This window comes from Cervus canadensis, chromosome 28, assembly GCF_019320065.1.
Source record: "Cervus canadensis isolate Bull #8, Minnesota chromosome 28, ASM1932006v1, whole genome shotgun sequence".
NCBI classification, from domain to species: Eukaryota; Metazoa; Chordata; class Mammalia; order Artiodactyla; family Cervidae; genus Cervus; species Cervus canadensis.
The window spans coordinates 32,444,101-32,457,236 of NC_057413.1; the positions used below are offsets into that span (position 1 = coordinate 32,444,101).

The following is a 13,136-nucleotide window of genomic DNA, read 5'->3' on the forward strand; positions in this document are numbered from 1 at the left end:
AGTTTCCAGATCCACCAGGTTCATTTACACAGTCCCCATGTCACAGTACCTGCTACGTTTATCACTGTGGGTTATACATGCCTTCTTTGGATGTGTATAACTCTGCTTGTCTTCCCACTCCCCCTTTTTACTCTTCAGGTGTATTCACTGACATCTGCTCCTAGGCCCTCCTTGGGAGATGATTGTCACCATTTTCTGTGCCTCACAGTGCACTTTGCAGTCTCCCACCCTGATGGTGGTTAGCACTTTCCTCCCTACCATACACCATAACCTGGACCATGTCTCCTTAGCTGGTCTGCAAGTTAGAGTCACCTAAAGATCGTTGAAAACGTCCAGACTCCAGACTGCACTCCATGCTGATTAAATCAGTCTCCAGCAGCAGTGATCTTCAGTGATTCCAATGTGCTAACCAGTTTGGCCATGGGGTCACACAGTCGGACATGACTGAGCAACTGAACTGAGAGGAACCAGCTTGGGAACCAGTGCTTTACATGTGTCTTCTAACTTAAAAATCTTGACAAAGTTGTCACATAGCTATTTATAAGCTATTATAAAAGGTTGAGAACCAAGTCACAGAAAGTACAAGTCATGTTCCCAAGGACACACCAGCAATCCATAGCCTAGGATCAATTATAGGAATAATTATATTCTTCATTCAACTTGGTCTTTTACCTAATTTTAATGTATGTCATTAATTTATAACCAGGGCAGACATTAGAGATTTATCCTGTGTAGGACCACTCTCTGATCTCCAAAATCTAATCAGGCACTGAAAGTGAAGTGAAATTTAAAGTTGCTCAGTTGTGTCTGATTCATCACAACCCTATGGATTATACAGTCCATGGAATTCTCCAGGCCAGAATACTGAAGTGGGTAGCCTTTCCCTTCTTCAGGGGATCTTCCCAATCCATAGACTGAACCCAGGTCTCCTGCATTGCAGGCAGATTCTTTACCAGCTGAGCCAAATGGGAAGCCCAATCAGAAACTAATTCATAAAAATGTTCATCTCTAATCTCATCATTTACCTCTAATATTTTGAGTGGTACTTATTTCTGGGTGGGATAATGGACTTGCCTTTTCACTGGGTTCTCTGTCATGAGTGTTTGTCTGTCTGTGTGTTTCTCTAAGTCTTCTCTGTCATCACAGTGGTGATTGAGTCATCTTTCTTGGAAACAAATGTGAGTACTCTTTTCTTTAACAAGCTCCATTTTTCTATCTATGTATTAGCTCTCATTGATGCTGCTGCTGCTGCTGCTAAGTCGCTTCAGTCATGTCCAACTCTGTGCGACCCCGTAGATGGCAGCCCACAAGGCTCCCCCATCCCTGGGATTCTCCAGGCAAGAATACTGGAGTGGGTTGCCATTTCCTTCTCCAATGCATGAAAGTGAAAAGTGAAAGTGAAGTCACTCAGTCGTGTCCGACTCCTAGAGACCTCATGGACTGCAGCCTACCAGGCTCCTCCATCCATAGTTCTCATTGTAGAAAACAAACAAAAATAACTTCAAAGACTGCTTCAAATGTCTTATTTTTCTACTGTTCACACTCATCCAACATGTAGTGGTGATATATGTGAAGATCTTAAGTCTTCAATTATGTAATGTTTTTATTGTTAAGTAGCTAAGTCATGTCCAACTCTTTGTGACCCCATGGACTATAGCACATCAGTGTCCTCTGACCTCCACTGTCTCCCAGAGTTTGCTCAAGTTTATGTCCATTGAGTTGGTGATGCTATCTAACCATCTCATCCTCTGTAGCCACCTTTTCCTTTTGATTCAATCTTTCCCAGTGTCAGGGTCTTTAACAAAAAGCTAATTCTTCACATCAGATTTGTCATAGCTTTCTTTCCAAAAAGCAAGCATCTTTTGATTTCATGGCAGCAGTTACCATTCACAATGATTTTTGAGCCCATGAAAATAAAATCTGACACTGATTCCACATTTTCTCCATCTACCTGCCATGAAATGATGGGGTTGGATGCCATGATCTTAGTATTTTTTTTTAATTAACATTAAGCTTCAAGCTAGCTTTTTCACTCTCCTCTTTCACCCTCAGCAAGAGGCTATTTAGTTCCTCATCACTGTCTGCCATTAGAGCAATATGATCTGCGTATCTGAGGTTGTTGATATTTCTCTGGGTAATATTGATTCCAGCTTGTGATTTATCCAGACCGGTATTTTGCATGATGTAATCTACATGTAAGCTAAATAAACAGTGTGACAATATATAGCCTTGACATACTCACTTCCCAACTTTTAACCAGTCAGTTGTTCTACGTTTGGTTCTAACTGTTGCCTCTTGACACAAATACAGGTTACTTAGGAGATAGGTAAGGTACTCTGGTACTCCCATTCTCATTAAGAATTTCCCAGCTTGTTATGATTGACACAGTCAAAGGCTTTGGCATAGTCCATGAAGCAGAAGCAGATTTTCTTCTGGAATTCCCTTTCTTTCTGCACAATCCAACAAATGAAGGCAATTTGATCTCTGGTTGTTCTGCCTCTTTAAAACTAAGATTGTACATCTAGAAGTTCTTGTTTTATGTACTGTTGAAACCTAGCTTGAAGGATTTTGAGCATGAACTTGCTAGCCTGTGAAATGAGCCCAATTGTGAGGTACTCTGAACTTTCTTTAGCATTGCCCTTCTTTGGGATTAGAATGAAAACTGACCTTTTCCAGTCCTGTGGTCACTGTTTGAATTTTCCAAATATGATGACATATTGAGTGCAGTGACATATGACATATTGGTGCATATTTAATGGCATCATCTTTTAGGAGTTTAAATAGCTCAACTGGAATTCCATCATCTCCACTAACTTTGTTCATAGTAATGGTTCCTAAGGCCACTTTTCTTCACACTCCAGGATGTCTGGCATAGGTGAGTGACCAAACTATCATGGTTATCTGGACACTTAAGACCTTTCTTATATAGTTCTGTGTATACTTGCTACCTCTTATTAATCTTTTCTGCTTCTGTTAGGTCCTTACCATTTCTGTCCTTTATCATGACCATCCTGACATGAAATGTTCTCTTGATATTTCCAGTTTTCTTGAAGGGTTCTCTAGTCTTTCCCATTCAATTGGTTTCCTCTGTTACTTTGCACTATTCATTTAAGAAGGCCTTCTTATCTTTCCTTACTATTCTCTAGAACTCAGCATTCAGTTGGATATATCTTTCCCTTTCTCCCTTGCCTTTTTCTTGTCATCTTTCTTCAGCTATTTGTAAAGCTTCCTCAGACAACCACTTTGCCTTCTTGCATTTCCTTTTCCTTCTCCAGTGGACCACATTTTGTCAGAACTCTTCACTCTTACCCATCCTTCTTGGGTGATCCTATAGGACATGACTTAGAGCTTCATTGAGTTATACAAGCCCTTTTGCCAAAACAAGGATGTGATCCACAAAGGGGAATAATGTAATATAAATTATTATAATATATAGATGTAATGCATTGTTTTCTGGTATGCATTATTATTGGAGGATTGGATAATTTTCATAGATATGCTTGTTGAAATATAAATTCCTTTAATTAAACACATTTTCAACAAATTAAAGTTTTAAAAATACACCAGGTACAAATCTTTTTGAATTTAAGTGAAATCAAATAAGTTAAAAAAAAAAAACCCAACTTCATGAATGTAGAAATGAGTGAGCATCCATTAATCCATGTGTTTTAAGAACTTTCTGATTAATATGATCTTCTGTTTTGTGATAATATTTTCTTATTCTTACAATTGCAGATGCATTTCATCATGTGGTTTGAAACAGAAGACATCAGAGTTCCGCTACATTTACTTTTATTAATGTTAATATATTAATGACATTAAGATGGCATTGAAATTGAGGTTTACTTTTCAATATTAATTCTCTTTTTTACATATGCAGTATCAGATTGAGCAAAGCTTTCAATCAAATTTTTCCAAGGTATTTAAAAATCAAGAATACAATGCTCTAACCTTTACTAAACAATTGGAGAAATTAATATTTTAGAGTAAAAATTCACTAAAGTTGAAATTTTATATGGCTTACTCAATATGACAGCTATATTATTACCTTAAGGAACATCAATAACAAAACAAAATCCTTTAATAGAATGATTTTATAATCTCAAAAACAGGTTAATGCATTATTTTTTTAAATGGTCCCAATTCCAAGGAATATAGAATATAAAAAGACTAGTTCCCTGTATATTCACTCAATACATACTTGGTGGTGGTGGTTTATTTACTAAGTCATGTCCATCTCTTTTGACCCCATGGCCCATAGTCCACCAGGCACCTCTTTCCATGGGATTTCCCAGGCAAGAATACTGGAGTGGATTGCCATTTCCTTCTCCTTTAATACATAATTTGCACCATAAAAAACTGCCAAAATTATCAATTTTTGAACTACAAAAGTGACAATTTCATTATTTAAATCCTATGATATGATCAATTTAATATTAGTCGCAATGATGTCATCCTCCAACCCATAAAGATGGGATTAATATAAGGGTCTTATAAAAGGCTGATTCCATAAAAGGTATATCCATAAAAATAAACTAATGTTCTGGGTAGCATTAGAAAGCTCAATTATAAAAATTTTTTAAAGAATAAAATGTAAAAATAATCACTGAAACATTTTCAGAAGGTTTTTCGTTTGTCAAAGTAATTGCATAATTGCCAGGTTTTACATTTAGATAGTCAATTACTCCCTTGATACTTTATTTGGGAAATTTGTCACTCTTAACTTTTTTTCCTGATAAGTATAAATTTTTTGATGTGTCATTAAAGGTTAAAACCAGTGATGGAAGGTGGTTAAAATATTTGGGACATAATTAAAGGAAAAAAAAAATTAAAGAAAAAAAAGGACAACCCAGAGGGATAGGGTGAGGAAAGAGGTGGGAAGGATTTCAGGATGGGAGGACACATATACAGCTGTGACTGATTTATGTTGATGTATGGCAAAAATTGTCATAATATTGTTAAGCAATTATCCTCCAATTAAAATAAATAATAATTAGAAAAATAATGATGATGTTAATAAAAGCAAATAAAAGGCAAATTGAATTAGTAAAGTATCTTGGAATCTCTTAAGATGGTTTCAAGGCAATATATGAAATACTACTCTAATTCTAAGACATTTAGAGATTTGAAAGCCAGCTTCAACAGGACAAAGAGAAGGACAGAATTACACAGCCTCTGTGTGAAATGTGTGAGTATTTTTCACTTTACCTCTTTACAGAACAATGCTTTCTGCTGAAAGATTGACAAACACAGAATCCTACAAAACAAATTCTGATACAGAAAGATTCCAGTTTGTTTGCAAAGTGAATAATATCAAATAAAATATTCTCTGATGACATTGCACAACCAAATATAACTAAACAAAGTATTCTTGCTCTCACCCATGTGGTAATATACATCTGGCTTTCTGGACTCTTTATTTGTTTAAATATCTATTTACTTACCTCCATCTATCATTATCCTCATTTATCTCTATACCTCTCTGGTAAGACTGTTATCAATTCAAGGGTCACTTAAGGCACTGGAAATATTTGAAATTTTCTCTTTATGCAAGGTCATCCTGACTCAAAGATGTGTATAACTATATCATCTGCTTGCCTTTATCCTGGGGACAAGACCAGAGTAAAGAGTCTCAGGTTTGCTCGTCTTTTCTTTTTGGAACAGTTGTTAAGAGCTCAGACTCTGAGTTTTGGAGTCAGACTGCCTGTGTGTTCTCAGGCATATCGGTTACATCTTTATCAGTTGCTCACCTGTAGATAATGCTTAACCGTACACTGGTGATACTTTATGTAAAGCTCTTATGAGTGTATAAGCATCTGTTGTTATTGCTGTTTTTGTCAGTGGTGGTTACTGTTGCTGATGTTGTTTACTCCTAGCTGGGATCATGACACAGAACAGGCCAGCAAGGGATTGCCATCCTTAGTGACTGCTAATTTATTTAAAGCAAGAAGCAATGTACCTTGATGGAGCTGTGGGAGCTATTCTTATCCCTCTGCCTCTAACACCTCTGCCACGACCAGAGTCCTCTGAGCCATTTAAGTAAGATAATTCACGTAGTTGTTCCTGACGAATTTCATCATTATAGTCCTAGAAGAAAAAACATGACCTGTTGAGTTGAAATGGGGCCTGAAGTTCTTAGAACTGAACAAACATAGTAAGAAAAAGTTGTTTTCATTTATTTGCTGGAGACATATACAAAAATCCAAAATGATGTAAAAGTAAACATATTTTAAGTTCTTAGTTTTATAGAGAGAAATTGAAGTTGCTTCTTTTATCAAGGAAGAACACATCAGGAAATCAAATGAGATTTGCTGGGATATCACTTTATATGTTAGCCAGAAAAGAAAAGATAACAATAGAGAACAAGATCTTAGAAGGTACCACAGTTATGGTTGCTCCTAAGAGAATTACTGGGAAACAACTTTACTGGAATGAGTATGTGCAGATTGTGGATGACTGCATAACACTCAATTATCCCTGACACATAAACTGAAGAGGGTCAACTCCAAGGACCAAAGTAGACACTGTGCTAAAATAATTTAAAAATTCAAGTGAATGGCCAGTTTCAGACAACTGGGAACCTGTGCAACTGAACTAAACAACTTGATGAGCAATGTTTAAAAATAAATACTTTCCTATGTGTTCCAGCTATGGGCTGATGGAGAATAATAGCCAGAGCAGAAGGCAAACTTCATAGCAGTCAGATATTGGGTCAAAGTCAAAGAGACTAGCTTGATCCTGCACCAGTGTGGAAACATATCTGTCATTTAAATAGGACCAAAGAGTGACCTAAGTCACTGAAGATGAATGCTACCTGCAAAAAACTAGTGTCAGCCTTACGTGTTCCTCTTTTTACCACTACACTTATGCGAGTGCACACACACACACACGCACACACACATACACACAAACTCCTGGTGGAGAAATGCAAAACTGGATAATTGGTATTTTTGCCAAATGGGCAATCCAAGTAAATTCTATTTTATTAAAGATGGGTTTAAGTGAAAGTCATGAGCTATCTAGGAATTGAGATGAGAAATATTTGTGGCAATGTTTGGGTTAACATAAATGATGTCTGAGGTCTTGCTGTGGACAGTGGAGCCAGGTTAGCTCTATGCATGTGAGTTATAGTAACAGCACATGGAAACCATGTACTCCCTTGCATAGCCCACCCTAGAAGATGGGGGGATGCATGCAATCTACAAGCATTTCTAACACAAACTTTACCTCATGCTCCAAAAACCACTTTGTTCACAAGTAAAAGTACTAGTCACTCCAAAGCATTTACTTTTTATTTTTAACATGTTGCTTTCATGTTTACCCTGTTCAGCACCTGACTACAGTGATAATGGATTCAGGAGAGTAGATTGACAGAAGAGCCATTGACAATTAACAAGTCATATATTACTCAGTTTATACCTCTTATTTTTCACATTCACACAACAATCAAAGTGAAGAATTAACATGCCTAATATTTTATTAGGATTGGGGAATGTGACGAATTGCTATTTCTGATTGAAATGGCAAGTCACTATCAAATGAAAAATTAATTCCATAATGTTCCTCCCATGTAATATTTCTAATTTGGCAGCAGATCTTTGCAGCTTCTTACCTAATGAAAATCCATGGACCCCCAAAGTTTTTTTTTTTTTAATTGAAGAATAACTACAATATTGTGATGGTTTTTGCCATACATCAATGTGAATCGGGCATAGGTATACATACATGTGTCTCTTTCATCCTGAACCCCCCGTTCCACTTCTCTCCCCACTCTATCCCTCCAGGTTGTCATGAATTATAAAAAAGAGACAGATTCTAATTCTTGCAACACTGAAGGCTGAGAAAAAGTTAACAAATTGCAGATAAATTTATACATGTAATTTTACTTTAGAGCATATCTTATGACAGAATTAGACAATGTACTATAATGAATACTAATGTCAAAATTTGACACTAAGATTAAGTTAGCTCTTAGTATAAGCAAAACACTGTTGCTAATATGTAATCAAATTTCTTATGAGCTAGTTATATATAATATATTTTAAAAACTGGATCATCTTCTAGGGTTGTGGTGGCCAACTGAACTCAGAGCTGTAACTGCAGATGTATACAATAGAATTCCTCTTGCTTCGTTCTGAACTCATGTTGCTCCCAAGGCCATCTACCCAAGAGCAACTCCCAGTGAATGATCAAATGTGATTGAAATGCTAAAATAAGTGATACCTGGGGGTCACAGGTCTCCTCTGCCTGTGCCACAAGGATTTCTAGACAGCCAGATGAATTTCCCTGCAATGCCATTTTCCCGGACTGTCTAGGACCTCTCTTCACTTTGGGTCAGATATTCTATTGTGAGGGCTCTCCAGCCTTCCTTGGCTCCCTCCTTACTTACTCATTTATCTTTTTAGCCACAAGAGCATTTTCCCTAATGATGTCCTTACATGTTTAATCCAAGTTAATCCTGATTCTGGGAGAACCAGAAGTAACATAGAGAATACTGATAAAATCAAGTTCCTAACATTACAGGCTGAGAGCTTTGGTAAATCCATTGATGTTAATGCTGGTGGAGCCTATTCTGTTCAACATACCTTATACTCTGATTAATTAGAATATTTGCCACTCTCTTATTTTAAAATGATTACATATAGATTAAACATGGAACGGATTGCTGATTAGCAAAATGTGTTAGTTGCTCAGTCATATCCGACTCTTGGTGATGCCATGGGCTATTGTCCACCAGGCTGCTCTGTCTATCAGATTTTCCAGGCAAGAAAACTGGAGTAGGTTGCCATTCCCTTCTCCAGGGTATCTTCTCAACCCAGATATCAAACCCGGGTCTGCTTCATTGCAGGCCGATTCTTTGTCATCTGAGCCATGAGGGAAGCCCCACTGACTAGCAAAAGGGACAGTAATTGATGTTTTAAGAAAATAAATTGAATACTGTCCAACTTTCTAAGCCACTTCACTTAATAAAAAAGTATGGGAGAGTCATAGAGTGAGCAAAACAAGACATGTTTTAGGCTTTAGCATAGGTAGATGAATTGTGGAAACAATGAAATTCTACTTAGTATGTACCTGTGTGATAGAGTGAAAGAGGATGGGCAACCACAAGCTGCTCAAGAATGCGTTAGTGGAAGGTGTACAGTATGACTTGAAAAGGTAGGAATAAAAGACATTTTAATGCAGAAATGGCTAGAAGTAATATGACACCAATAATCAGAGAAAGAATGGAATGAAAAAAGTTTGAACGTAGAGAATTTATACTTGATCTTGATAACCTTAGTTTAAAATGCTAAGGAAACATTAAGGTTTATCTTAGAAATTCAGAGATGGGTTGCGGGAGTAATTTTGAATGTCATTTGCACAAATTTGTGATAAATGAAGCAGATATTGCATAAGAGAATTGCAAAAGTGACATAGTGACAAACACTTTTCAATCAAACTTTTAATGCAAACTTGTATCATTGAAAAATCAGTTGATTTGTTAATTACAGTATTAGGACTATTAAATGACCAGGTTTTTTTAATAAACTCAAGTTTTTCTAGGTATACAATACTGTGGTGTATATACCACAGTATTTATAGTAATAAAACATTTAGCTCTTTCAGGTAAATGAAAACTAATTTTAAATGCCCAAATGTAAAGATACTTAAACTTTAAGTATTCTCTAGACTAAATATATCTTATGTATTATTTTCATGACATAAATATAATTTTCTAAACTCCAAAGCTTTTAATTGTGTATTATGTGCTCATACCCAGTTCTTCATTAAGCACAGATCAAACTTTGATTAATCATCATTACTGAAACTAGAGCATCCTAGTAAACATATGTTCCTGATATTTTGTTACCGAGAATCTTAAAAATACTAGTTTAAAAAAAATGCTTCACGATTTCATTGCAAATGTGATATTATCAAAAATATACTATAACCTGAATTGAAGACAAGATGTTTGAGTAGAAGGACTTGAACTCATCTCCTCTCAAAAACAAAAACAAAAACAAAACACCAAAATCAAAACTAAATGTTGACCAACCATCAACCAAAAACACTGGAACTAACAAAAAATGATATTCTACATCCAAAGACAGAGAAGAAGCCACAATGAGATGGTAGGAGGGATGCATGTATGATATAATTAAATCCAATATCCACTGGGTAGGTGACCCACAAACTAGACAATAATTATACTGCAGAAGCTCTCTCACAGAAGTGATCATTTTGAGACACACAGCAGACTCCCAAGACTGGAGAGTCTGGCATTAGGAGGAGGAGCTTCCAGAGCCTTTGGTTTGGAGGCCAGTGAGGCTTAATCTCAGGAGCTCCACAAGATTTTGGGAAATAAATTCTGCTCTTAGAGGCACAGACGAGCTCTTGTGCACACTGGGACCCAGGGGGAAAGCTTGGGCCAGACCACGGTTTTGAGTGGTCTCTTGAGGAGGCAGTGGCAGCTGTGGCTCACTGTAGGAATGAGGACACTAATAATACAGGAATCATGGATTACTAACTGGCATGAGCCCTCTGGAGGCTACCATTTTAGCAATAAGATCTGAACCGATCCAACAGACTATAGTCCCCAGTGCGAGGATGCTTCAGGCCAAACAACCAACAGGGCAAAAACCCAGATTCACACATCAGCAGATAGGCTGCCAAAAGTGCTACTGAGCTAACACCCACCTGTAAATGCACCCTTTGGCATGACCCTTCCCACAAGAGATCCTGCTCACTAGTGGTCAGACACCAGCCCCTCCCACCAGGAAACCTGCACAAGCTTCTAGTCCAGTCTCACTCACCAAGAGCAGACACTAGAAGCAAGGGGAGCTACAATCCTGCAGCCTGTGGAATGGAGGCCATGAATACACATAAAATGAGATGGCAGAGAAATATGTCTCAGATGAGGGGACAAAATAAAACCCCAGAAGAACAGCTAAGTGAAATAGAGGTAGGGAATCTACCCCAAAGTAAATCAGAGTAATGATGGTAAAGGCAATGCAAGGTCTTGGAGAAAATGGAGGTACAGACCTAGAAGATACAAGAAATTTTTAACAAAGAGCTAGAAGGTAGAAAGAACAAACTGAACTGAAGAATAAAATAACTGAAATAGAACATACACTAGAAGGAATCAGGAGCAGAATAAATGAGGCAGAAAAACCGATAAGTGATCTGGAAGATAGAATGATGGAAATCATTAAGTGGAACAGAGTAAAGCAAAAAAGGACTGAAAAGAAATGGGGAAAGTTAAGAGACCTCTGGGATAATATTAAATGCACAAAGATTTGCATTATATAGGTCCCAAAAGAGAAGAGAGAGAAAGAGACTGAGAAAATATTCAAAGAGAAAATAAATGAAAACTTCACTAAAGAGGAAAGAAAACAGTCAAGCAAGTTCAGAAAGTGCAGAGATTTGCATACAAGAAAAGCCAAGGAAGAACATGCCAAAACACATGTTAATCAAATTGACAAAACTTAAAAACAAAGAAAATACACTAAAAGCAGCAAAGGAAAAGCAATAAATAACAAACAAGGGAATCCCATAAGACTATCATCTGGTTTTGTTCATCAGAAACTTTGCAGACAAGAGGGATTTGCATGATTTATATAGAGTGATGAAAGTGAAAAACTTTCAACCAAGAATACACAACAGAGCAAGGCTCTCATTCAGATATGAAGGAGAAACCAAACGAACTATAAAAAGCAAAAGCTAAGAAAATGGTAATAAGGATATCTGTTGTTGTTGTTCAGTCGCTAAGTCATGTCTGACTCTTTGAAACCCCATGAGCTACAGTATGCCATGTTTTCCTGTCCTCCACTATCTCCTAGAGTTTGCTTAAGTTCATGTCCATTGAGTTGGTGATGTTATCTAACTGTCTCATAATACATATGAATAATTACTTTAGGTGTAAGTGAATTGAATGCTCCAACCAAAAGACAAACTGGCTGAATGGATACAAAAACAAGACCCATATATATGGTGTCTACAAGAGACCAACTTCAGACCTAGGAACACAAGGAATACCTACAGACTGCAAGTGAGGAGATAGAAGACATTGCTTCATGCAAATAGAATTCAAAAGAAAGCTGGAGTAGCAATACTAATATCAGACAAAACAGACTTTAAAATAAAGACTATTACAGGAGACAAGGAAGAACACCACACAATGATCAAGGAATCAATCGGAGAAGAAGATATAACAAGTGTAAATATATGTGCACCAAACACAGGAGCACCTCAATACATAAGGCAATGCTAAGAGTCATGAAAGTCAAGAAGCAACAGTTAGAACTGGACCTGGAACAACTGACTGGTTCCAAATCGGGAATGGAATATGTCAAGGCTGTATATTGTCACCCCGCTTATATAACTTATATGCAGAGTACATCATGGAAAATGCTGGACTGGAAGAAACACAAGCTGGAATCAAGATTGCCAGGAGAAATATCAGTAACTTCAGATATGAAGATGGCACCACCCTTATGGCAGAAAGTGAAGAAGGACCAAAGAGACTCTTGATGAAAGCAAAAGAGGACAGTGAAAAAGTTGGCTTAAAACTCAACATTCAGAAAACTAAGATCATGGCATCTGGTCCCATCACTTCACAGCAAACATAAGGGGAAACAGTGGAAACAGTGACACACTTTACTTTTTTGGGCTCCAAAATCACTGCAGATGATGACTGCAGCCATGAAATTAAAAGACATTTGCTCCTTGGAAGAAAAGCTATGACCAAGATAGACAGCATATTAAAAAGCAGAGACATTACTTTGCCAACAAAGGTCTGTCTCATCAAAGCTATGGTTTTTCCAGTAGTCATGTACGCATGAGAGCAGAAGAATTGATGTTTTTGAACTGGGGTATTGGCAAAGACTCTTGAGAGTCCCTTGGACAGCAAGGAGATCCAACCAGTCCCTCCTCACAGAAATTAGTCCTGAATATTCATTGGAAGGACTGATGCTGAAGTTGAAACTCCATTTCTTTGGCCGCCTGATGTGAAGAATTGATTCATGGGGAAAAAAAAAAAAAACAAACCTGATGCTGGGGAAGATTGCAGGCAGGAGGAGAAGGGGATGACAGATGATGAAATGCTTGGATGGCATCACTGACCTGATGGACATGAGTTTGAGCAAGCTCCGGGAGTT

General features: G+C 37.3%; 1 protein-coding gene across 15 annotated transcripts in view; it reads right to left on the reverse strand.

The window, feature by feature from the left end:
* The window catches only part of KHDRBS2 (KH RNA binding domain containing, signal transduction associated 2), a 714,887-nt gene that overhangs the window by 292,781 nt on the left and 408,970 nt on the right, over nt 1-13,136 (reverse strand). For all 15 annotated transcript variants that reach the window (XR_006266123.1, XR_006266120.1, XR_006266124.1 and 12 more), the window contains one exon: nt 5,960-6,087. Coding sequence is in view for 9 of the 15 variants with exons in the window: in XM_043450331.1 (XP_043306266.1) it covers nt 5,960-6,087 (128 nt within the window). In the remaining 6 variants the exon portion in view is untranslated. The remainder of the gene's footprint in view (nt 1-5,959; nt 6,088-13,136) is intronic.